The sequence below is a fragment of the Amblyomma maculatum genome, chromosome 2 (genome assembly GCF_055883805.1).
Source record: "Amblyomma maculatum isolate TAMU_Amacu chromosome 2, ASM5588380v1, whole genome shotgun sequence".
Lineage (NCBI taxonomy): Eukaryota > Metazoa > Arthropoda > Arachnida > Ixodida > Ixodidae > Amblyomma > Amblyomma maculatum.
In genome coordinates this window covers 9,101,170-9,128,567 of record NC_139345.1, presented here as the reverse complement: position 1 = coordinate 9,128,567, position 27,398 = coordinate 9,101,170, and the positions used below count along the sequence as shown (strand labels likewise).

At 47.7% G+C, this 27,398-nt stretch overlaps 1 protein-coding gene across 1 annotated transcript; it reads right to left on the bottom strand.

The window, feature by feature from the left end:
* Positions 1-788: 788 nt before the first annotated feature.
* LOC146197903 (beta-glucuronidase-like) lies at positions 789-26,888 on the bottom strand. Its single transcript, XM_084593174.1, has 9 exons — positions 26,681-26,888; positions 20,843-21,079; positions 10,811-10,926; positions 10,362-10,507; positions 9,878-10,068; positions 9,440-9,580; positions 8,655-8,827; positions 6,188-6,416; positions 789-1,793 (listed from the first exon to the last, which is right to left on the bottom strand). The coding sequence occupies exons 1-9, from the start codon at positions 26,885-26,887 to the stop codon at positions 1,323-1,325; spliced, it is 1,911 nt and encodes a 636-aa protein (XP_084449300.1). The 5' UTR covers position 26,888; the 3' UTR covers positions 789-1,322.
* Positions 26,889-27,398: the final 510 nt, after the last annotated feature.

The following is a 27,398-nucleotide window of genomic DNA, read 5'->3' as shown; positions in this document are numbered from 1 at the left end:
ATGTCTGCGATGGTTTCTTCGTCCGGTTCAGCCAGTCGGCGCGGGTGACGGTGCAAGTTGCAGCGAGCTCACCGCGCTCGCGGCAACGTGTTTCAGGCATAGCAAATGGGTCCGGCTGCACAACGGCGCCAATGTACAGCTTTCAATTGTAGCGCTGTTCACCCGATTCCGACAAGCTTTTCACGTAGTCCTACATTGCTGCTGCGCACACTATATTCCCTTGCAAGTAATGCAAGTCTGACGACTTGCGGGACCATTCACAGCACGATAAACTGACCGCGCACAGTTGCGGACGACCGTGCATCACCGGCGTTGTCGCTAGCAGACGCTCCGGAGCTGGAGGCGGCCGCGGCGGGTATCTCCAGCTGCGCTGTCGTCTGCTGCAATGCGCGAATCTTGTTCGGTCCATATTGTCGTATGGCGTTTTACAACTGCTTTTTAAATGTAATTCTGTCTAGGACGTATCACTGGAGCGACAGTATTATCAAGCTTATTTACCCTATGCGGCAGCATATCAGACTGTAAGCAAAACTGCGCGATTCGCTACACCCAGCTTGCCTTTTGGCGGTATCTGGATTCATAACACAGGTTATTCGGGGAGTTTTCAGTAATGGCGCACCATACTTTAGCACACACTACTTCAAAGTGCTAGTCAACGTTTAACGACCGGCCATCACTTCTGATGCTCTGCGAAACGATAAAAATGCTGCGGTGAGTTGTGTCTACATGGTGTTTCTTCTGGTCGCCCTCCCAACTCGCCCCCCCCCCCCTCCCATGTTTCTCGGTATTTTCAAAATACTTCGCCTCGGCAATGAGGTTTTATATTTTGACTATCTGTTCTAGGATGTTCATAGTTGCTTTGTACCGAATAACGACATCACAGGTGCCCGGTAAAATGAGAAATCTGCTTTGGAATATTTCGATTCCATGTATTCCTATGGACGCTAATCCTATTTTCACCCCCAGTCGGCTGCGGCACCGCGAGCGCCCCCTTTGTTTGTAAACACGGTGATGGAACGGGGTTTCAGAATACACACCGGGGAAAGGAGGTGTCCCGGATAGACCGGGATGAGAGAGCGAAACCTGCACGGTGTTGCTGCGGGAGAGTGGGAGGCGGTGGCGGTTGACCATGTGTGCCCTCTCCTCGACCAACCTCCCTAACAGAGCGCGTAACTCGGGTGATAATTACGCGCGGCCATTCTAATGGGGGCAGGGGATTCGTGTGTATCCTCACACGTTCGAAAACAGTGGCTCGCTTTCCCTTTCCCTTACGTGAGTTACGTTTTGCATTTGAGGTTCACTGAGACGATCTTCTGCTTTATTTACGAACGTTGATTAGGGATGCAGTAAGCATCGGAGTCCGGTAGTGTCCGGTTCGCAATCTTATGGTATCGGCAGCGGATTACTTTAGCCGCAGCCTTGGGCTGGCGCTCCCGAGTCAAGATACCCTTACGATTTCCGTAGACGCGGCCCACAGTCTGCGCCGTCATAAAGTCGGCGAAGTTCCACACGTGTTCGCCAAAGAAAAAGCCGCTGCCGCGAAGCTCGTCGAATGCCCGATGGTAGCAACCGAAGGCCTCTGTCTGGAAGTCCTCGGTGAATACGAAGGCTGGGTCGGCGTGTAGGCCGGCGACGGAGTCGGCTCCGTACTCGCTGATCATAATGGGCTTGCGGTAGCGCTTCCACATCTTCCAGTATTCGTCCAAGATCTGCGGCATGATGACCTCAGTGGAGCCGGGGTCGCTGTACCAGGCCGGGTAGTTGTTGTGCATGATGACGTCCAAGTGGTCCCGCTGCAACAAGCCCGAGGGCACCGGTGTACGACTCCTCCAGCTGAATTTCAGTGCCTGAATCCTGACTGAGCACAAGCTGAAAAAGTTACAAGGGTTCAACGCTGCTGAACCAAATATTGAGCGAAAGCATTAGCTGCGGATAACCGAGCGTTCTTCTTTTTTTCTTCTTCCTCAGCCCACATATAAAGCCCCGCTTTAACCAACCGATATGAACGTGCCTTAGTGGCTTATAGGGGTGACGTGAATGCCAGGGTCTTAACAGGCTGATCCTGACATAACCGTCCCATGTGAAACGAGAGACCCAAGTTGGCAACTCCTGCCAGCTTGGGGTCGTCTACGGGGGCCGTCTAAAGGTCAGAGGTCAAACGTGGTTACCGCCGGACCACGCTGACGGCTTGAAAGTGCGAGTAGTATTGCTTTCGCAATAAAATGTTTTGTAGCATATATAGGGGGTATTCACTGACGCGCTGTGCGCTGTGCATTGTGGGTAATTGAGGCGCAGTCGGCCATTTTTGTGTCCACGGAACGAACAGGGTGAACGTACGTATCAAGTGCTGTCGTGCGGTTCTACAAGCAGTGGCATCCGCAGCTATATGTTATTTATTGAGCTATCGTAGACTGTGATAGACGCGTGCACAGTGCAAACAACGGAAGCTGAAGAGCTGCGCGAAAGACCTCGGCATTTTAAGGTTCCGGATGTACACACGAACATCTCCACCCGAACGAGACACTTCCCCGAGATGCGATGCCACGTATGGCTGGCACGGCACAACCGCACAATTATCATGGAATGTGAGAAATGTATGTCCAAAATGGGCTGGACTGGAATCTTCCGGATGTGCCCTAGCAGCCAGCTCTTGTCACTATCTGTGCACGACTGTTCTTCACGCACTCGGAAGACACATTCCCGGTAAAAGAGCAGCGCGGCAATGCATCGCTTGCAGTCATGCACATGCATTCAGTGCGCCGCCAGCACCTCCTCGTCGTGTTTTGTTGCAATAAAATCCTTCAAAGAGGAATCGCTAAACTTTGTGTTGCCGTACTTGCCTCATTCGATCAGAAGTCGGATGTTCGCATCGTCTGTGTCGGCTACTAATCAAAGCAGATCGCATGCAGATTCGGCGAAGGAACGTAGGCGGGCAGAGTTGTTTTGCAGAAGGTTTGAAGAACTTTATAAACAAATTTATCTCTAATAACAAATCAAGTTTAGCTTGGCCAAAACTGCGCTTTATTTAAAGAGTTTTGTTGCAAAAAGTTATTTCGAGCCCGCAAGGCAACGAGGTGGCGCTACCGGTGTCATCGCTGTGGCGTGTGGCAGCGGTTTCTTTTGCTTCCTTACCGCCACAGACGATGCAAACATCCGACTTCTTCTGATCGATTGAAGCAAGTACACCAAACAAGTTTTGTATAAAAGATACTGGCTACTAAACGCCATTTATATGCAGAATATCAGCTACAAAAACTCAGCGGTTTAGTTGGTATAAACGTTGGACGGCAAGCACGTAATTGCACAAAGAGTGAGTTCGTCTGCTTCAACCGCGGCTCTTAACCCAGCCGCTTGTAACGTAGTTGTATTCTTCGAGTGGTCAGTGGGCTTGCGGTTGGTCTCTTGTGATGAAGCTCGTCTGTAGGACAAGGAATTCATGAATGTCGCACATATTTATGCGCGGGCACAGGCCGACGTTTACCGTGCTGTTACGCATATCGACTGCACCAAAGTTTTGTTTTGTACAGGTCTCTGTCCGCATCGCGCCCACTTTGCAGATAAATCGAACTGTCACTCATGATACCGACTGAGTTTTCATAACAACGGTGCTGGCATGAGGCAGAGTGACAGAGCAAACGGACGCGCACGAACAGCTAAGCTAACCGCCGCCCCGTACTATAGTACTAGTCAAAACAGGACGCAAAGATGGCGTCGGCTGCATACTGACGTCAGCTGTGACGTCATGTGAATACCCCCTATACCGAGATTTTAATCTATCTTTTTTATTGGTTTCCCGCAGTTGATGTCGGAAGCGCTGGTTGTACTTTCATAGCCGATTTGTGCATGCAGTCTACGAATGTGTCGGCTCCACATAACTTAGTATTCATTGCACAGACGCCTGCGTATGAAAACGGTTATATGACGTTCTCACATAAGGACGAGACGTCAGCATCCGAGCGTGAAAGCTTCCACGACTAGTCTGCCTGCGACATATAGAGGTGTGTATTTGATGATGACGCGGCGAAGCATAGGGATAGCAAGCTGTCAGTTCAGGCGTTCAGTCGTGTCCGACTCTTCGTGACCCTATGGACCATGTCACGCCACGCTTTCCGGTCTCTCACTATCTTCTTAACATCACATAGCTTCATCTGCAATACCTCGAGAATGCCATCTAACCATCGCGTTCGCTGCCTACCCCTTCTCCGGCGACCCTCAACCTTTCCCAACATCAAATCTTTCTCCAGCGACTCCTCTCTTCTCATCAGATGACCAAAGTAGCTGAGCTTTAACTTTAGAATTTGACCCTCCAATGAGCCGTCAGGGTTTATGGTCGACAATATCGACTGATTTGATCTTCTGGCAGTCCAAGGAACTCTTAAGAGTCTTCGCCAGCACCACAATTCAAACGCGTCAATTCTTCGGCGGTCAGCCTTTTTCACTGTCCAACTCTCGCATCCATACATCACAACTGGAAAGACCATAGCACGGGTTATACGGATCTTGGTTGGCAGACTAATGTCTCTGCTCTTTACTAGGCGGTACCAATGTTTATTCTTATAACTTGTTTTGTATTTTGGAGTTTTTCTGCTGGAAGCGGGACGTTTATTGTTATGGTTTTTTAATTAAAAATTTCTCGATTGGGATCCTTATAAATCCGATGTCGCCTGTGAAACAGGAATACGAAGTGTATTGACAAAGAAACCAAACTTTTGAAATAGGGCGCAAACCAGCGATACGGCTGCTGAGGGAATGTAGCAGCGTGTTTAGATAAGGAAACTGCCATCTACAGCCGCTTTTCGCTCTGACAGTCAGTTGGCGAGCTCAGCCGATGGAGTGAGCCGCGCACAAGCTCTCCAGCGAATTAGTGCCGAAGTTACAATGCGTGAATTTTTGCTACAAAAACGACAAAACTTCCCCAGAGGCATTTTAATTTCGGAGCCAAGCGTACGGAGAGGACCGAATAAGCCGCCTGTAGTGCCATGAGTGGCTTAAGCGTTTTGAACGCGGCTGAATGTCGGTCGGTGATAATCCTGGACGGCCTTCCACATCAACACATGATGTCGAAGAGTTCGTGCCGTGATTCATGAAAATTTTCGTTTAACTGCTCGAGAAGTTGCTGACGAAGTGGGCGTAGGATAATGCCATCAAATTTTGAGTGATTAACATGAGATTCGTCGTGTCAGTGCAAAATTTATGCCGCGTTTGCTGACTGCCGACCAGTCCGCGACACTCCGGTAACGCTAACGGTATATACGGTACACGGTATGCTAGAGGGCTCTAGTGACAGAAAAGGAGAAGTAGGTCGAGTGGAATTTGCACTTTAATGCTATCGCACTCTCAGTACGTAATGCAATTAAGTATCCTCCGAACTCGTCTATATATATATATATATATATATATATATATATATATATATATATATATATATATATATATATATATATATACATTTTTCTTTTTTTTTTACGGCACCAAACGAAGCATTCGAAACAAGTCGAAGGAGGCAGTACAGTCCTGGGCGGTGAGATGGTCGTATTGTTAACAACTGTTATATATAAAATAGACCTCTTTTGTATTTGAAAATCCTCCTAAGTGATTATTTCCGTGTTTTTCCGCCCTCGAGATTCGACTGCTCTCGTTCCCAGATTGGTGTGCAAAGTGAAGTGAACTCGTATACCAAAGACAAGATGAAACGTTTGATGTATAAACTGAGTAAATTATCGTAACGCTGACAAATTATCAGATATAACCTATATTGCGTTTCCTTTTAATGCGACTGTGTTAAAGGCCCCGTTCTCCTGAGATTCAGGCTTCGACGTTGTGAGCGCAGAACAACCAGCACGCCTCTAGCAGGTGCTCTTTGACAGATGACTTGGCCGGCCATTCATTGGTGACAACGTTGAGTGACGTCAAGACATTAGATGACATGACCTAGTTGGCACGAGCTGGCAACTCAGACAGCTGCTTTGATGGGAGAATCAAATGCACCGGGATCTTTGGATCCCTGATCAGAAACGCTGCCCCTGGCACGTTCGTATATGTCGGATGATTTTTCACATACTGCAATAGATTATGACCATAGCGCTAATAATGGAAGCCCAAACCGAAGTGAAATCCGAAGTGCCACAGCGCTTATTTCGCATCCGGCTTAAACACTCTAAATCGCCCGTAATTTTTTTCTTCTTACCGCCAAGTCCTTGTCGTACTTTCTGCTGAGCGCTGCGGTGACGGGCCGCGTGGAGTCCAGTTTACGGACGTAGTCTGCGAGATCGGCGAAGTATGGACCTGCCGATTTTTTGTCAGAACTCGGCTCGTTGGCTACCGACCAGAGGATGACCGACGGACGGTTCTTGTCGCGCTGCACCAGTTCCCTCATGCGCTGTTTGTGCTGCTCCAGCATGGCCTCACTGAAAGAGCTGCGCAGCAAAGGTCGCCATGGGGTGCACTTCAGGTTCAAGGCGGGAACTCGCACGAACACGTAACACGCTGGTTATACTGCCATGTGTTGAGCACAAGCTCAACCTGCTCTGTCGTTTTGGAAACAATAACTGAAGCGCCCCGGAACCGTTCCGGAAAGATGTACTATTGAGGTGCACAACAGCCTCGGGGCGCATGAGCTGCAACGAAAGTTGAAAGCTGCACTGTTAGCCGGTGGCCACACTAGTGGATACGAAATTTGGGCTCGCGTGCTATAATGTCTCCGAGCTAAGTGATAGGATCATTGGAAAACATGGCACCGAGGTGCTAAGACTGCCACTGGCGCTGTCTGAATGCCTTTATTGCATGCGGCACGAATAGGAAGTGGTGGTCGCGTACTAAACGAAGGTGACCTGATCTTGTGGGAGGAGCAGGTGATCGAATACTTATCAGTGTCAACAGAGGATATTCCGAAGGAAGTGAGCAGTATTCATGCCTGGCAGGGTGTGAGATGGGATGAGAACAAGAAATTTTGTATGACAGAACGGCCGTGATTCCCGCAGGAGAGGGCTAATGGAGATCTTCGGGAGAGGCCTTTGTCTGGAACTGGGCATTACCGGGTTGCTAATTATAATTATTGGTGATTCCTACCGGCTATAGTCCTTTATTTCTGCCAACACTCGGCAGCATTCGGCTAGTCAATACGTCGCTTTTCGTATCAGAAAACTAAGTGAAATTGGCAGAGTTTTTCTTGTTCAGAGGAAGCTGGAATACGCATTCGCCAGTGTCGTCTCACTGAAAACAAAGAATGGATAACATACACTTGCGGATACTAATTGCCAGACGTGTACGAAGGAAAGTACCCCGTTGAAGGTGTGGAAGAGAAAATCGTTGCAGAATTACTTGACAGGCACGGAAGGCTCTTGCTCCTCAGCCTCACATAGAAAAGAAAAAAACAACAACAAAAAACACTGGCCCCGCGCTCGGTCTGATAACTCACGATCCCCGTGGTATAATAAAACATCTGCCTTAATAAGCGTTGAGGTGCCGGCTAGTTGGTAATACATTTTGGAATAACAGCGCGAAGGACGAGGACGAAGATAGAAGGACACAAACACAGCGCTGTGTTTGTGTCCTTCTATCTTCGTCCTCGTCCTTCGCGCTGTTATTCCAAAATGCCTTAATCAGTCTGAGCGGTAAATTTTAGAGAAACGAGTGTAAACGTTTCGGAAGAACTGCGTATCTATTTTAGCGCCATGCATATGTCTGAAACATTGCAGATCGCTATATAATGCTTAAGCCTAGCACAGTGCGTGAAACTAGATTTTGTTTAACAGTGCATGATTACAGGCGCATATGCGACAGAATTTCCTCGGCGATTACGCCACAAGCTATATCATACCAACACCGAATGCATTAACCGTGCGAACACGTGAGTAAACGGAGCAGCGTGTTGCGCTTCACACTGAGCCGTATGTGCAAAGAGCGGGAACGTGAAGCCTGTTCATGACGTGTGGGATGTCCAAGTCATGAGTACGCACCCTGTATTTCCAATGACTACAAACTTGCACCTGAAGTGGCTTTCTGCTCCTCTGGGTGCGCTTAAAAAATTAATAGATATTTGACCCCACCATGAGTACAGTGAACATGCTGGCTCCGACGTCTACTGGCCATCAAAATCAAAGCTTAATCACCTTCACCATCGTAAGCCACTGAGACCGCATAAAGCTTCATGTTGATTACGCATTCGACTCACGTCTCGTACTGTTTCCTCAAAGTCATGCGATCAATACTGGCCTAATTACAAAAGGGCTGTCTTCGTATTGGAGGGTCACATCACATTCGGATCTTGGGTACTGTCGGTTTACAATATTCAATAGTAAGTGTGCGGGCCGACTGAGACTCCATTACAGCCGATAAACTTAAGTTCTATAGAACTTAAAGCTTCCATCCTTCTCTTCCTCAAACCATTTGGGAGGCACGCGGCACAATATATGGCCATCGTACCGTATTTTACATTTACGATGACACCACCGTACGTTTTACGGTATATTGGGCGTAAAAATAACGGTCACTATTACAGTGTAGCTGTTCATAACATTACCCTTGAACTGATGTTCTCTGCTTGATTTAACTGATGCAAGTGAACAGACTTCGTCCGCCTCGCGAATTTACAGCTCGAATTCTGCGAACGCGCTTCGAGTGAGCAAAACAGGGCGGAAGAAGTGTGCACGCACGAAAGAGCCACGGCCGGCGCCTCATCGATGACGGCGATGCCCTGGGCGTCGGCCTGGTCCATGATCTCCTCGGCGTACGGGTAGTGCGAGGTGCGGAACGAGTTGGCGCCCAGCCACCGGATCAGATTGAAGTCCTTCACGACCAGCGCCATGTCCAAGCCCTTGCCACGGACCTGCATCCACAGTCGCCACCAATGGGTTTATGTTCGCTTTCAGTATGCACTCTTAATACCACGTACATTTCTTTATTGGGATGAGGTACAGGTGCCACGTTTGAACGTATAGAGATAATTACAGCTGAAACAAAAATTGGAGATAGCAAAGCGCCAGAAAAAGCAGAAGAAATAAACAACATGAATTCATGATTCTTTTCAGAAATCCTCAGAGACCTCATGCCTCATAAGCAAGCCCTGGTTCTCTTGTTTAGGCGCTCCGCGAATGTGCATATTTCATCCGAGGCTTGTAACATAAAAGAATGAGCAAAGATAATACACCCATCACTCAGATAGAGGGCAGGCCGTGCAGCAATACATTGATTCCGCCGAGATGCTGCTACCAGCTGCATTGAGAATGTTTTGATATATGGTCCTCATATAATAATGACAAAAGTGGCAGCTGTTGTATATGTAAATTAAAGATAAAAATAACGCTTTTCAGCAGCTTTTCATAATCGCACGCACTGCTGCGCTTTTGCGTTTCTGCACTGTGGGCATCGCAGTCATGTGTTCTTGACCAGCAGTATTTACGGTATTTCCGACGATGCGCGCACCACGCGTTTCTCTCACATTTGAGTCCTCGTGTTTGCCGAATCCCATTAGGTAGAAGGGCTTCCCGTTGATGAGTAGACCACCGCTGGTGACTCGGACAGTGCGGAGGCCCACCTTCTGGTAGTACACGTCGGTCGAGTTGCCGGTCCTGGCTTCCACCTGGAGAAATTACATTTATGTCGGAACGATCAGTTGCTTGGTCAGTTGGGTCCGGAATGAAGAATCCATCCGGAAAACTGCGTCTTAGAGGACCTTGAGTGACAATTAGAGGCAGTTTTAGGCAACCTTATATATGGTCGCGAGGACCACAAAAATGATGACTACATCGAAGATGGCTGGCTGTTAAGTATAAGTTTAAAGATAAAAAGCTGGTTATTTCTCTGTCGATCACTTTAAGAAGGCAGTTAGACCGCGTCTCGAATGAATAAATGACGTCATGATCTCATCCTAGCTCACCTTGGCCGTGTAGAGGTAGCCCGGCTCACTGTGCATGCCAACGGGCCACCACAGCATCGGACCACGCACGGTCAGCCTCTTCGAGCAACCTGTCGCCTCAGCGGCTATGTCCCCGCGATCGTCCAGGAGGGTCACCTGGCAGCTGGCCGTCTCGTTACCGTTCACCACATCAATGGCGAAGTCCACAGTGGCTGATGTCATGCAAGAAGCGAAGGTCAAATTTTAATCATTGTACTTTCTTCTGTGCAGGGGGGTGTCGTTCGTTTGAAAGGCGATGAAAGAGAAGTCAAAGTGGCACAGCGTCAGACGAGAAAAGCCCATATCTCTCATTGCTTGCGTAATTCGTACGAACGCAAGCGCATGCCATGCAAAGCCACTGGCATGGAACATATGCGGCAAGCTTACAGATCGTTACACCAACGGTTCTCTACAGAGACATTTAAACCTGTTTCAGATAGTAAAGCGTGTGGACGCGTTCACCCACACAGGTCTTCCGTGGCCGTTGTGGTCACAAAGAGTACGTCATCTATGTAGTCGCCTGGGGTGGTGTACAAGATGACGCTCCTGTGGATCCCAGCGTAGTTGAAGAAGTCGAATGGCACATCCAAGCGGTAATACCCTGGAGGATACCTGCACAGCAGGAAATCGTTATGATGTCGAGTTAATATAACATTCAAACACGCAATTACAATACTCAGAACTCCCCACGACCATCCGTAAAGCACGCCATGGCGTGCCGTCACATTGCATTTGTAGGGTTTCGTGGAGATGTTCTCTGGACCACACTGCGCACTATAGAATGAATTGGTATGATATATTCTACTGAATTCAAGTGTCTTAATTTATATTCGCTTATAGAAATGTGTGCAACCATGTATTACTTGGTATATATGGCATCCATGATGACGTGAAAGGAAGAGTGACCCGGCTCACCTCGCAGTGTCATTTGGTCGAAACAAAGTGCCCTGGGGTATGGTGTCCTCGCTGAGGGAGTTGTTAACCGCTACGGTCAGCAGGTTCTTGCTTCCGTAGCGCAGTACTCCGGTCACCTGAAGCGAAGTGACAGTCACGTGTAATTCTAGATCTCGGGATCCGCAGACACTGCGCAGGTTCCTGTTTCCGCCTTAAGCATTCTCTTCGAGAAGCTGCACATATCTGACATATTTTATTGGATCGGTAGCTTGAAAGACGCAGTTGTGAAGCGTGCCGTATTTTGTAGCGAGAGCTACTCTACGCCAGCCACTTCGCCTCTTCGCTGATGCCTAGCAACCGCTAGAAGAAGAAGAAGAGTTGGCAGGAGCTGCCAACTCGGGCCTCTCCTTTCATATGGGAGAGTGATATCAGAATCAGCCTGCCAAGACTCTTACATTCGCGTCATCCCTAGGCCACGCAGGCAAGTTCATACGGCTCGGTTAAAGCGGGGTTTTATATGTCGGCTGGTAGCTTACGCTATCGCGTCATTACGAAGGTGGGAGTGAAAACACAGAGAGAAAGGTGCCGTAGTGGAGGGCTTCGGACCACCGCGCAACAGACGCTTTCGCCTCATCGCACCTTAGTGGAGGCGGAGCGTCTTCATTGGTATAAATAATAAACTTTAAGTCGTTACGTAAACCGTGTTTCTTACTCTCAAGCGAAACAAAGCGTCGCCAGGGGTATCTAGCTCTCGCTACTCTACCAGGTTTAACCAGAGCTAAACCACAGCCAATTATTTAAACGCCAGCGTTTTCTTGGAGCCTTGCATGTTTTTGTAATGTTTGAAAATGCATTTACATCAGCTCGTCCTAGCTATTAGTCTTCAGTAAGATCGGATTACAAATGTTATTGGCCCCTCTCCCACACCCTGTTGCACTTGGCTCTAATTTATGACAAAGAAAAGCTTGTCAAGACGCTTTTGGCACATGTGAGTAAAGTCTGCGCGCTGCTCCGCTGATGGGGGTGCAGTCCGGTGCCCATAATTCTGAGTCTTTCTGACACAGTTTTCGTCCCGTACCTAAGAAACAGCTGGCCATTTGAAGCGCTTTATACAAAACTTTCAAGAAAGCAAAATCGAGGTACTTTCTGATAGCGCTCAGCTCTAGTAGTGGTTGATTTGTACACCATTTCTCTGTTTAAAAAATGGTGCCTTTTTTTTTTCTGCCAATGAACAAGCGTAAACAGGGCAAGGTATTTGTTGAGGACAGAGAGTGAGGTATCTGTGCACAAGCCTTTTTGCGGTTACGACATGCCGGGCCCGATTCTTCAATTACTGATGGCGGGAACATTGTTATCCTCCCGAGGTCGCTTTGGGGACCCGTCCTGTTCTCGCCTCTATTTGTCCGGTCTATTCGCTGAGTTTAATTTGAACGTACTGTCTAATCAACTGGCCTCACAATGGATGGATGGATGGATGGATGGATGGATGGATGGATGGATGGATGGATGGATGGATGGATGGATGGATGGATGGATGGATGGATGGATGGATGGATGGATGGATGGATGGATGGATGGATGGATGGATGGATGGATGGATGGATGGATGGATGGATGGATGGATGGATGGATGGATGGATGGATGGATGGTGTCGTGACGCTGGGGCTATGTCGACCCGGCCTTCACTTGGTAGCGTGCAGAGACTCGGGGTTGAAGCAGGATTGAATCTTCAAAGTTGGTAAAATATATACAAGCAGGTTTAATGGCACTTTGAGAAAACTTATTTACATGATTATTTACATGAAAAAGAAGGGTATAACAGCAAAATGGCAAGCGTTATAAGTTCATAGCGAGAAGCATCTGGATGAGCCGTTTACCCAGGGCTCAGAGCGACCTTTCGTGCTCTGCAGCGTCCTTAAAACCCCCTATGTCCAGCCCCTCTCTGAAGATGCTGACCAACCAAATCCAGGGCACGCCCCTCAGGTATCGGCATCCAATCGAACACATCACTGCACTGATGGTCTGAAGCACTGACTGGTCCGGCATTCATTCGTTGGGCGTGATCACTTGTTGGCGGGAAAAGCTTGGGAACGGCGAGGAGAGGAGGTACATTTCTATTCTTCAGCAAAGAAACCACAGGCTGGTTCTGACAAGTGGTTTTACTTCTCAGAAACCCGAGTGCACGTGGCGCCGCATCCGCTCCCAGCATTGTCCGCTTTCGACAATTGCAAATCTTTCCTGCATTCCTGGGAAATCACTTAATGGCTGTATGCGTCATGCTCCTTTCTTGTCCTGCACGTCAGCGGACATGTCACTCTGTCGTCTCCTTTGGAAAGTAGGCATTCCTCACTGGACGATAGGGCTTATCGACTGGAAGGGTGAACAAAAGAAAGAAAGCACTTCCTGCATTTCCCGCAGGGGGACGTTTCTTTGTGTTTTTCCAGACGTTCTCTTGGCAGGGTCAATTTGGCATTTGCAGAGTGTCCACAAAGCAAAACAGGCTTACAAAACAGGATTCCTGGAAACAGGCTCACTTAGAGCCATTGGACCATCACCACATATTCACAGCACTTATCCATGCCCACAGGCGAACAATAGAGCGCGCAAATGCGGATGCTTGGTCGTAACAGCCTCCTCCCCCGCCAGAAGAGTCTCGGAGGGCAGCAGTCCCAGCTGCTGCATGAAGAGACGACTTAATGGCCTGCACGTGAACGCTTGAAGCTCGCTGTTGCTTGTCGCGTTGTCTTGATTGTTGTAGGCCAAATTGCTCGAGCTGTCTGAAACTCAACCACATGTCGAAGCAAGCACTCGGCGCCCGTCTGAAGAGACCAGGTTAAAAGAAAACTGCCATTGTTGTTCGAGAAAAGCCCACTCTCAAGACGTTCAGGACCCACGTATTCCTAGAAAACCAAACGTGCTGCTTTACATAGCCACACATATACAAGCGCACGAAAAAAAAAAAAAAAAAAACCTGATTATCAATTTGGATACATGGTGAGGAACATCTCGGACCGCTTAGAAAGAGCGGCTAAGCGCGTCCGCATTCAAATTTAACTTCCCCTTTTTGTATCTTATTTCAAAATTGTACTGCTGTAAAATCAAGCTCCACCTAAGAAGGCGACTGTTCTTCGATGTCGCAGTTTGCAGCCAAGCCAGGGGACAATGGTCCGTCTCTACGGTGAATTTGGCCCCTCCAAGATAGCACTGCAATTTTTGAATGGCCCATACAATGCAAGCGCACTCTTTCTCTGACGCGCAATAAGCCCTCTCTCTAGAACTCAGCTTTCTGCTCAAGTAGAGCACGGGGTGCTCATTACCGTCGTCATCTCTCTGGCAGAGAACAGCACCTAACCCTCGATCACTGGCATCACACTGGACCGTGAATTCTCGGCCATAGTCTGGAGCTCGCAATACCGGACGGCTAATCAGCACAGCCTTCAGGTTTACGAAGGAGGCTTCCTTTTGTTCGTCCCAGACTACATTTGTCGGTTCTGTCTTGCGGAGAGCGTCGGTCAGAGGGCTAGCCAAAGCTGAATAGTTAGGGATGTAGTGATTGTAGTACCCAGTCAGACCTAGGAATGCTCGAATTTCCGTCTTCGTGCTCGGCCGCGGATAGTCTGCTACCGCAGAAATCTTAGTCTCGCTGGGTTTCCTGAAACCCTGACCTACATTGTGACCCAAGTAGTCCACGGTCGCCTTTGCCAGGCAACATTTCTCGGCCTTTACGGTTAGTCCAGCTTGACTCAAAAGGCTCAGTACAGCTCTTAGATGTACCATATGGTCCGCCCATGAGTCGGAAAAAACCGCAATGTCATCTAAATAAGGCACCGCGAATGTTTCACACCCCTTTAAAACCCTATCCATGAGTCGGGAAAAACAAAATGGAGCATTTTTGAGCCCGAAACTCATCATTGTTGGCTGGTAGCTGCCCGTCGGAGTGACGAAAGCCGCGTATCTGCTGGCGCGTTCAGTGAGCGGTACTTGCCAGTATCCTCGAGTAAGGTCCAGCGTAGTCACATATGCCGCTCTACTGACCTGTTCTACTCTCTCCTCAATATTCGGAATAGGATACACTTGATCCCTGGTGAGAGAATTTAGCTTTCGGTAGTCTACCACAGGCCTAGGGTCTTTACCTGGAGCTTCTACTAAGATCATAGGCGAAGCATAATCGCTTTCCGAGGGTTTTATTACTCCTAATTCCAGCATGCGAGTTACTTCCCTATCCAGAATTTCTCTTTGCCTTGGAGAAAATCGGTAGTACCTTGATCGCACTGGCACGTCTGAAGTCAGCTCAATATCGTGCTCAGTCAAATCAGTCCTGCCTGGCCTGTCCACGAAACAGGCCTCAAACTCTGTTATTATTTCGCCCAGATCGGACAGCTGGGATTTCTTTAGTTCTCCTCTCTGCTCTGTCTTTCTGAGAAGCTCCTGAGCGTTGCTTCCTTTTCCGCTTAGGCAAATCAAGTTATCCCCAATCTCCTCAGGAAGGTTTAACGTTAGATTTACCATTGTTTCCCTCTGCTCATAGGGCTTCATAAGATTGCAATGATAAATGCGCACTGCTTTACGCCTATCGGGGATTTTCACTGCGTAGTTAGTGTCAGAAAGCTTTGCAACGACTTCAGCAGGTCCTTCCCACTGTACTTCGAGCTTATTCTTGGGATCATTGGCTTGCTCCATAGCTAAGTACTCTCGGGTTCCACTTAAAAGTCTCGTGAGGTTACTAGACACTGGCGGCAAGAGGTTACTCTCAAGAACGTCCTCATTCCGCGTCTCATCAAGCTCACTTTCAAGTTGACTTATCTGAGATGCCTCGCTCTCAAAGTTTTCTGACCTGCTATCTTCCGCATCTACCACTGTTTTAACTGCCGTTTCCTCCGCTGTGGAATTTTCTGGTATGAGCAGTGTAGCTAGTTCTCGCGCCTTTGAACGTGTTAATGCTTGCACAACACTGTCTCCGAAAAGGATGCCCCTCTTTCGCAGTAGCATGTCCGATTTGTTGGAAAACAAATACGGATAGCACTTAGGAAGCTTTCCTGAAACGGCAGCCTCGGTTGTCAATTCGCCGAAAGGGCCCTCGACGACCACGTTCGCGATTGGCAAGCACACACTCTGTTCCTCCACTACCTGGCGAATCCATGCACACTGCCCGGTATAGTCGGAAGGCGACACATACGCCGGATGGACAACATCCATCGTTGCGGCCGAATCGCGCAGTACCTTGCAAGGCTTCCCGTTGACTACTAGGTCATGCAGGTAGGGTTCTAAAAGCTGCATATTTTCATCGCAGTCACTGACATACGAGAAAGCAATCTTTTCTTTCCGGCAGTTGACGGCAATGTGACCCTGCTCATTACACCTAAAGCATGTGAGCGGCTTCCTAGCCTCAAACTTATTCTTTGTGTTCTGCGCGTTGGTCACTTCCTCACTTTTCTCACTGCCGTCCTTTCTAGGGCGTTTGCCTGAAGAAGCCTTCCTTTCTTCGTTTGCAAATCTAGCAAAGTGCCTTTTTTGACGGTTAATCACACTCAACTTGGGATTGCGGGGCCTATCCACTGCTGGGTTGCTGAATTGTCGGCGCGAAGCATACTCCTCAATGAGTTCGGCAGCTTCCGTTGCCGACTTAAAGTCGCCTCGGTCCTGTAACCAATTTCTTTCTTTTTCTGGGAGGCAGTTATAAAACTGCTCCAAAAGAATTCGCTCGACTACAGCGTCCCTATCACTGTAGGAATCAGTGCTCTTTAGCCACTCGCCCAAATTAACTCTTAAATTGTACAGGAATTCAGGGTAACTCTCGTCCCTGGACTTAGTAGCGTTCCGAAAACGTTGTCTGAACGCCTCGGCGCTAAGCCTATACTTTCTCAGAAGGCAAGCTTTGACCTTCTCGTAGTTGTCCGCGTCCTCCTTGCTTAGCCGCGCGACAACCTCCGCTGCCTCGCAGGGCAGAACCGTCAATAATCTCTGAGACCAAGTGTCTCGCTGGAAGGACAGTTTTTCGCAGGTTCGCTCAAAGTTAGCCAGATACAGACCGATATCCCCTGATATCACATATGGCTGCATGTACTTTGACATCTTGAAATCTGCCTCCTTGTTGAGACGAGGTACCGCTAGCTGGGGACAATCGCCCGACCTCTTGCTCAACTCTAGTTCTAATTTCCGGAGCTCAATGTCTAGCTTCTTTTCCTCTTTTTCCCACTCTTTCTGCTGTCTGAGCTGTTCCTTTTTTTGCCCGATGAGGTTCCATGCTTCACTGAGCTCCTCATCATCGGTTCCCAGATCAGTGATTGCCTTTATAATCAAGGGTTTTCGTGCCAAACCACTTGTATCAATTCCCAATTCCTCACACAATAGCAACAGGTCCGGTTTCTGCAGCTTTTGTAGGTCCATGATCGCTCCGAGTGTCGGCTACTTCCAAAACAACAGTGCAAACTACCAAACCTAAAGGCGTTTCAACACTTTTTACCAGTTCTAAAATCTAACCCTGTTCTAGAACCTGGTCCACATCAGAAGAAAGCCAAGCACTCACCCACACATGCGATCGATGTTCCGAGCTGCCCTCTTGTTGGCCGATTGTTGCGCCTGCTTGTTGCTTGAGATGCCACCTCCGATCACCAGATGTTGTGGCTTGTAGATTCTGATCCACCTCGAATCACCAGATGTTGTAGCTTGTAGATCCAGATCCCACCTCCAGTCATCAGATGTTGTGGCTTGTAGATTCAGATCCCACCTCCAGTCATCAGATGTTGTGGCTTGTAGATTCAGATCCCAACGCTGGTCACCAGTTGTCGTGACGCTGGGGCTATGTCGACCCGGCCTTCACTTGGTAGCGTGCAGAGACTCGGGGTTGAAGCAGGATTGAATCTTCAAAGTTGGTAAAATATATACAAGCAGGTTTAATGGCACTTTGAGAAAACTTATTTACATGATTATTTACATGAAAAAGAAGGGTATAACAGCAAAATGGTAAGCGTTATAAGTTCATAGCGAGAAGCATCTGGATGAGCCGTTTACCCAGGGCTCAGAGCGACCTTTCGTGCTCTGCAGCGTCCTTAAAACCCCCTATGTCCAGCCCCTCTCTGAAGATGCTGACCAACCAAATCCAGGGCACGCCCCTCAGGTATCGGCATCCAATCGAACACATCACTGCACTGATGGTCTGAAGCACTGACTGGTCCGGCATTCATTCGTTGGGCGTGATCACTTGTTGGCGGGAAAAGCTTGGGAACGGCGAGGAGAGGAGGTACATTTCTATTCTTCAGCAAAGAAACCACAGGCTGGTTCTGACAAGTGGTTTTACTTCTCAGAAACCCGAGTGCACGTGGCGCCGCATCCGCTCCCAGCATTGTCCGTTTTCGACAATTGCAAATCTTTCCTGCATTCCTGGGAAATCACTTAATGGCTGTATGCGTCATGCTCCTTTCTTGTCCTGCACGTCAGCGGACATGTCACTCTGTCGTCTCCTTTGGAAAGTAGGCATTCCTCACTGGACGATAGGGCTTATCGACTGGAAGGGTGAACAAAAGAAAGAAAGCACTTCCTGCATTTCCCGCAGGGGGACGTTTCTTTGTGTTTTTCCAGACGTTCTCTTGGCAGGGTCAATTTGGCATTTGCAGAGTGTCCACAAAGCAAAACAGGCTTACAAAACAGGATTCCTGGAAACAGGCTCACTTAGAGCCATTGGACCATCACCACATATTCACAGCACTTATCCATGCCCACAGGCGAACAATAGAGCGCGCAAATGCGGATGCTTGGTCGTAACAGCCTATTGTTCGCCTGTGGGCATGGATAAGTGCTGTGAATATGTGGTGATGGTCCAATGGCTCTAAGTGAGCCTGTTTCCAGGAATCCTGTTTTGTAAGCCTGTTTTGCTTTGTGGACACTCTGCAAATGCCAAATTGACCCTGCCAAGAGAACGTCTGGAAAAACACAAAGCAAAACAGGCTTACAAAACAGGATTCCTGGAAACAGGCTCACTTAGAGCCATTGGACCATCATCACATATTCACAGCACTTATCCATGCCCACAGGCGAACAATAGAGCGCGCAAATGCGGATGCTTGGTCGTAACAATGGATGGATGGATGGATGGATGGATGGAATATAGGAGCGTCCCCTTTGAAACGGGGTGGTAGCAGTAGCTATCATGCTCATTTTTCTCCCTATATCTTAATTATTGATTTAGAATGGTTAACTAAACCATCATTCTGTATATTAAATTTTGTTCCTACATTACTAACATTACTACATTACTAACAATATACTCTGGTGAAGCGCACCATCTATCGGTTTCCTATAGGCACATTTTGCGAGTCCAGTAATTTCATTCCTCTTCTCTAATTTTCAGGAGCCATGTGTTTCTTCTGAGGACAAAATAAATGACCGCTTGATGGCAAATTCGGTTATTTAGATGCGCTACAATTTTCCGCTTTTGCGACAATAGGTAAAGTTTTTGTTCATGGCTGTAAAATAATTTACCGCTTTGATTCGCATTGTATACTAAAGAATTGGGTTCCTTGAGGGTTGGATATTCTATTTAAGGGAAATAAACGTTTTTTGGGTAGAAATAACTGGCCTTCTACGAACGGGTTAAAGTAATAAACGCACTAATAAATAGCATTATACAAACACAAACAGTGCAGGGCATATAAAACAAAGTACAAGCGTCGGGAGAAGTAACACTAATGGGCGATATTAACTCTTTAAATGAGTGGAGATGTGTGTAAATGATATAGTACATACTATAATACACATAACCGATATGAATAAATGAAGCGAATAACCAGGCTATTGAAACGCTCACTAACAGTAAAACACGAAGTCATAATATTCCAGGCGTAAACACAGAATAAGAAATAAAAATGACACAAAAAATTAACAAAAAACTAAGAAACAAACGAAGGAGTTCTAACATTAACTCTGCCACATGTTTGCGGGGATCTGTGCCATTGATTGCACATGTTAATGCTGCTGCTGCACGTGTTAACATCGGCTGCTGCTTTGAACATCTGACCTCGGGGCTCATTGAAGATCTAATGGCTGCACAGATATGAAATTTGGATTTCGTATCTGAGTACATAGAGCTACCTAATAGAGCCCCTTCGTCTTCCTTTTTCCCTTTTCCATTAGCCAGCCTTCTTGCTTGCTCGGCGCGTTATAGGAGAGAGTGCACTGCATAAATACAATTACATTTCATGAACCATCGGCAGACATGCATTGTTGCGTTCTCCATTTATTTTTATTGTGAGGCTGCTCTGTTTTGGGCATTTGCAACTAACGGCAGCAACTCTCGCTGTGGTAAAAGCAAAGCTCCCGGCAAGTGGTGCCACATTGCGGTGGCGCTAAACAAAAATAGGCGCCGAAAAGCGTTCTGTTGCGGAGCGAGTGAACAGGCATGAAATCAAGGATGCGCTCCAATGGTCGAAGAAAAGGCAATTGGTAGCTCTATCACACGAATACTTTCGATCCTTAATGAACTCGATCTGCATGAAGTTGAGTGCAGATCGAGGTTGTCACATGACAACTCTCAAGTGCAGTCAAGAGCTCTTTAGGAAGCTGTTTCGAGCCCGAGCCTACTTAGCTCGAAGCAGCTTCCTCAAGCGCTCTTGAGTTTTCAAGGACTTCGAGAGCGGGCGTCGACACCTTAGTCATCACCAAGCTCTAAAAATAAAAGCTCATAAACGCAAGAAAATTTTTAACACATGCGTTTATTAAAAAGCACGATAAAACATGGTTACAGCATTATGCTTGTTTATATTAAGATAATTTTATAATCTCGACACCCCATTTGGCGGCACCTAATGCGAAACTTCTCGATGGTCATTCAAAACGCACGTGTAACAACAGATGCTTCAATCCTCGAAACTCTCAATGTAGATTGAATCCAGTGAGGATCGAAAGAGTTCGCGTGGCAGAGGTATAACAAAGTGACGTTCTGCGTTTATTTTTAGCCGGGTCTCTTTCCTCAAATCAGCTGCCTGGCCCAAGTGGACAGCACTGTGCATTCTCAAGGTGTCTTGCGAGAGAGCGCGCTTAATGCACTGTCGGCTTACCTCGGCGGCGAACGGAAGATGGCCTCCGACGTGGGCCACCACGGGGGCCCCGTTCAGGTACACCTGGGCCTCGTAGTGGACGCTGCCGAAGCGCAGGAACACACGGTCCTGATCCCAGCGGGCGGGCGCGAAGAACTCCACGTCGTACCAGACCCAGCCGACGAAGTCGCGCAGCGCCTTGCTCTGCGTCACGTCGTTGAAGCTCGAAGGCACCGGCATCGGTATCACCGGCCCAGTCTGCGGACACGGTCGAACGGCATAACTAACCAGGGAAATAAACTCTGGGGGCTATTCCGCTCAAGCGTTTTGTTTTAAATATTGCAGCCAACAATGAGAACAGGCTTGAGACTCACTTCTGCGCGACTTGAAAGTGGAACCTACTTACAAGCATTTTGACTATACGGTGCCTGAGTGGCTATGGCTCGGACAAGCCCAAATCAGACTTTGCCGTCCTGGTTTTGTGTAGGTCTCAGATTGGTATTGCATGGACTAACTTGGTCTTAGTAGCGTGAGTGGAGCCGTCACTGCTGTAGAAGGGCGCGAGAGTCAGTCTGTACTCTCCGAAGCTTTAGAGACACTTTTATGGTAGGTTGAGAATCCAACCCAGCGACGTCGAGTTGTTTTTCAGGTTTTAATTTTCGCGCCGTGGTCACCTGAACTTGTGACGTCTTTGCTGCGTGTTTCTGTTACTCTAGGCGGATGTTTTAGATGTCGCATTTTATATTATTTTTTTAACACTTATATTATGTCGCCCAGACTACATTTGCAGTCTGATATGCGGTGCTGTTTACACATGTCCCCAAGCACAGCTGCCAACATGCCATCAAGCACACCACCGCTTTCGGTCATTTCCTGTGACCAGAACACAAAACGCCTGCAAACTCAGCCACGCCACGTACTATAGCTACCCTTCATCGTTCGGCCATGCCACCTGTCAAGTGTCGCCGGGCTGAGCTCTGCTTTCCAACTCGGCTGTGTCACCTAGTCGCGTAAAATCACACACCCGCCGATCAATCAGCGCAAAATCATTTCATGTGGTCGACCAGTGACGTCATCGCCACCCCAACCGTTATGGAACTTTTGCGACGAAGAAAAAAAAAATGCAGGATATACGTAGTGAAGGGTACAGGTGCGGAGATAAGTAAACGGAGCATACTTTTTCGTTCAAATTGCTATCATGCCTTCAGAACTGGAGATAAGAAAGCATTGTAGCGAGAGCTACATTGGCCACAGTCTCACCATTTCGCCGTGTCTGTCCGTGCCTGTCCGAAGAGCGAAGAGAGAAGTCGTGGGAGGCGGTAGCTGGTAGGGCCGAGCACTAACTAAGCGTAGGGCTTCCAGACATTACGTTTGGCAGGAGCTGCCAACTCGGGCCTCTCCTTTCACATAGGAGGATGATATCAGAATCAGTCTGCCGAAATCCTTGCATTCACGCTATCCCTAGGTCACGCAGGCACGTTCATACGGGTCGGTTAAATCTGGGCTTTATATGTTGGCTGGTAGCTTATACGCTACCGTGTCATCGCGAAGGTGGGAGTGAAAACAAAGAGAAAGAGGTGCTGTAGTGGAGGGCTTTGGACCATCGCGCGATAGAGGATTTCGCCTCATTGCACTTTAGAGGTCAAAAGTGCCCCCATGGCATAAATAAAGCTGAAACAGAGCAAACTACGTATTATGTGCAAAAACCATGTCTACTTTCAAGGCGAACCCAAGCGTGCGGCGAGGCGGTGACGAAGCGTGTGGCGCACCTATGGTGTCTCTGTTTACCATGGTATCAGCGCATGCGCACAACTGCACATCCGGGTGACGTCACGCGCGACTCCACCGGTGGAGCCGGCGCGCGTCCGCGGCGACGGCGAAGTGCCCGCCGTACTTGCGATTCCTCTTCGGTTGCCATGGTAACGGCGCACGCGCACGACAGGCCTGTCCCGGTCCTCGCGAAATGCTCGATTGGTAGCCCAATGTAGCTCTCGCTACAAAAGTGCGTTCAATGTCTGTGAGGTGTCCTGATGCGTACACTGCCGCCTATTTTTTTTTTTTTTTTCGTTTATGTAGCGAGAGCTACATTTGCCACAGTTTCGCCGTTTCACGTACCTCCAACAGGTGCGGTTCTGCGCATGCGCGAGGAGTGCAATGTTCGTATAACAGAGCCCATCCTGAATTATTTGCGCTTCAAAGGACAGCCACATTCAAGATCAGGGGTTTACGTCTGTCGGCAGAAAACGTCATGACCCATGACGTCCCCCCCCCCCCCCCCCCCCCGATTTTCCTAGTTAAAATTCTCATTGACATTTACAGTCGAACTGCTACAAATAAAGACTGCTAAATGAGCAACAGCCCTGCCATCCAAGTGTTTAATTAGTGCCACTGAGTAAAGAACAGATTAACACTTGTTCTGTGTGGCAGCGCTTGCGTGGTAGAGCCTTGCTTCTGCTGTCCTGCTATGAGCTCAATCTACTTACTGAAACTACCTGGCATCATAGACTCAACAAATGGAAGAATGCCTTATTTAAAGACGCTTGGGTATACTATGTTGTAGAGATTTCTTAATTATTCAGATTATATGCCTCGAGCTAACTTTTGCCTTGTTATCGAAATAAGCGTACCTCTGCGGAAGGACTGCCAAACGCAAGCAATTGACTGGAGAAAAATAATTTTCATTAAAATGCAAGAAGTTCATTTATAAATTAATAATTATAGATATACTACGAGTTTTCGCGCCTTTGAAGAAGTAGTCACAGAAGGCACCGGAAGTTTGAATACAATATCGCAAGCCGTAAATTACCTAGCCTGCAATTTCGGTCTTGATTTCATTTTTTAGCTGAAACGAACAAAAGTGCACTCACATATTCAAAAATCTTGGACATTTTCTGAGAAAGCGTTTCCGAACGCGTTTTTTTTTTTCGTAAATTTTTATATATTCGCAGGGTTTTCCTTCGCAGACTTCGTAATTTGTTTTTTTTTTTTTTTTTTTAGTCATGTTCAGGACCAAGCCCAAGTAGTGTTTTATGGCAGTCTGATTTATATTTTGCGGGTGCAGGAAGAACGCAAAACTTTGTTACAAATTATATGCTTATGCTTCAAAGGGTACATTGGAGTGTAACAGAGCTGCCTCACAAATGCATTTTGAAAAATGAACCCCGATGAGTTTTTTTTTTATTTTTTTTATGACAGTATCACTTGTTTTTGTGAAGGCAGGATATGCTTCATGAGCAAATTTTTACCGCGCATCGGAAGCATAGAGGATTCAGATCAATACGTGTATAACAGTATACCCTAAAGCTTTCCAGAAGTTAGTAGATGTCTCGGAATACCGGGACTGACGGAACAGGTGTGGCCAAGGTACCATGACACACCCTTGCCTTCCAGGGGACTTATCTATGTCCTTCAAATGTGGCGCGGCGCTGGCTCTAACTGTCGTGTTTTTCGTTAAGCCTTTTCACTGTTCCAACGAAACACATTGTATATCCAATATCTGTGAGCAGCCCGGCAATCGCTGTCAGAGATTTGGCGGTAGCCTCGGTGGACTCGATCATATCGACTCCCAGTGACAAACAGAGCACAATCAATGACTAGAAAAAAGTAGACGAGGGGGGCGCTGATTTTCAACGCAGGCTTTATACGCAAACACTTTAGTTTAAAAAACAAAACACCGAATACGTAAAACATGAAACACGACAAGTGATCGCAAAAAGATGCATGAAAAATGCGCGCGGCCATCAAGGAGCGCCCTGAAATGCCAGCTCTTTACATGACGGTACTGTCGAGAGTAAATATGCTCGTATGCTACAGTGATGGTTAAGTTACTTCTCTAGAGGTCTCACCTTTGTGTGCATAAAGCGCTAGTGCGCTATAAAAGAATTTAATGTCAATTACCTTGGCTCCTTGACAACTAGCGAGCAGGTATGGCGGGCAAATATTTCTCGGTATGACGATTTTGTGCTCTTGCATGTGTTTAATCATCGCCCTGCAGGGTGCCCACGCAACGTATCGTGGTCTGTATTATAGGACAACATCGTACACAACCCCAACGCTATGAGCAACGAACTCTACTCTGTGGGCAATGCCCCACCTGCTGCCATTCTGACCCTGCCATGCTGAGCCTATTATATCGCGCCGGCATCCTACAACGCCTTTGAGAGCACGAAAACAGTATATCGCACAGCAATGTGAATCACATCTGACGGCTCACTGTGAAGGATGCAAGACATGATTCCTGTATTACTACATTGCAATCAGGGACTTATACTCAAGAACATATCGATAAGATCACAAGTGACAGAAGCAACGCATATCGCGAAAACAAAAAACAGCAACTTCATAATTGCATCTGTACACACAATCCTCAGATAGAGAGCTCGCTTTTCTAGGCTCATATTGAAGGCCGCGTAAATTTTATCCTTGTCTTTATGACACTAGTCATTTCTTGCATTTTTTTTTGTTTTTGCGCATTTGAACCCAAGGTTTTGCGAATAAAGCCTTATTTATAAGAAAGTCAGCGCTCGCCACGTGTGCTCGTTTTCAACGCGGTATTTATTATTAAGAATTGCGGTTTCCAGAAGAGACGGCGTCGACATTCTAGGCCATGAGTGAAAAATTCTTATTGGCCAACAAGGTCATTACGCCATGGTTGCATGACCTTGCGCGGGAATTTCAAGCAACCCATAACGTTAAGCTAAACCAGACGTCGCAGGTGGTAGGAAACACTCTAGAAGATGACATGTAATGCAAATTAAAATCGTCACAGGCTTAAAATGACTACATTTTAAGAAGTAATTGATTTCGCCTAATGTATTCATTAACAGCTGAAGGTATTAAGTGAAATTTGGAACCATGATCCTTGTGCTGCTAGGCATTCATGCTACCGACTAGTGCACTCGTAAGGCAGACTTGCACATTTGGAACCATGATCCTTGTACCGCTAGCCAGACAGGCTACAAACTAGTGCACTAGTAAGGCAGACTTGCACATTTGGAACCATGATCCTTGTACCGCTAGCCAGACAGGCTACAAACTAGTGCACTAGTAAGGCAGACTTGCACATTTGGAACCATGGTCCTTGTACCGCTAGCCAGACAGGCTACCAACTAGTGCACTAGTAAGGCAGACTAGCACATTTGGAACCATGATCCTAGTACCGCTAGCCAGACAGGCTACCAACTAGTGCACTAGTAAGGCAGACTTGCACATTTGGAACCATGATCCTTGTACCGCTAGCCAGACAGGCTACAAACTAGTGCACTAGTAAGGCAGACTTGCACATTTGGAACCATGATCCTTGTACCGCTAGCCAGACAGGCTACAAACTAGTGCACTAGTAAGGCAGACTTGCACATTTGGAACCATGATCCTTGTACCGCTAGCCAGACAGGCTACAAACTAGTGCACTAGTAAGGCAGACTTGCACATCTTGTGAACAAACGCGGTTTATATGCACGCTCGGTGGTCTTTCACGAAAGCTGGTATTTTACGACGGTATACTAACGACCTTGTGTGTGATCGGAAAACCGTAAGCCTCATAGCATTGAGGTGGAGCCTAACTGTCACCCTAAGTTTTCAGCCTCTCGTCTTCGGCATTGCTATTACCATGAATAACTACAAACTCGTCCAATTAGCTGTGCTGCTAAAAAGGTATCGATGGCGATGCCTATATTACACTGCGGATTGAAGAACTTCACGCAACGCTGACTAGCCCCAGCATTTCTCCACTGCTGATGTTATTTCACGATCCAATTTCTTCTTTATCGGCTCTATAAAGGGACCACGGAAAATAAAGTTAGGAGCTTACCCCCAGCCCTCAATGAAAACAGCTCAACACATGGCTGTACACATACTGACCAGTGACAGCGGCTGTTGAAACCATTTCTTTCGGAAGCCTTCCTCAGGATCAGAATCGCTGGAGGCCCGGAAGTTCCACACTCCGTCCAAGCGCTTGACTTCCCGGCTCTCGGACTCACGCGGGTAGAGCACCGAAGCAGCAGCACCGCAGCACGGAGCCAGTGCTGCTATCAGAGACGCAGCGCGGAGGAAGGCGTGCGCGCGCATCGTTGGCCTGGCGCACAGTGACCACCACAGCCGTCTCGCAGTTTTGCGGGCGACCAGCAACGCATCGACGGAAACTGGAGAGCCGGTGTCGACTCTCGCTTATCGTCGCTCTTGATGCTTGTATCTCTCTTTCTCTCCACGGGTGTCTAAACTGTCTAATCGCTGCTTCACGGAGTCCCACGTTGGGGACGAGTATGGCTACTTGTCGCATCTCACGTCCACGTTAACGCAGCACAGCAAAGCTCACTCTATTTGCGTCGTTTTCTACATGGGATGAGATTGGTTTGTATGAAAGTATTTCAGGTCCTGGCTCATGTGAGCCTTTTATGATCACGGTAAAATTTTGTCTTGTATTTTGTCTCTGTCTTGTCCGAGCAACTTCTTGTCTCGGCAGGCCAGCTACGGCCGCCGCCAGCGATGATGCTATGCGATGTCGTTGCATGTCTGTCATCTGCGGAGTTGTACAGCTTATTCCCACATCGAAAACATTAGAAGCTTTTCCTTCTCCCCT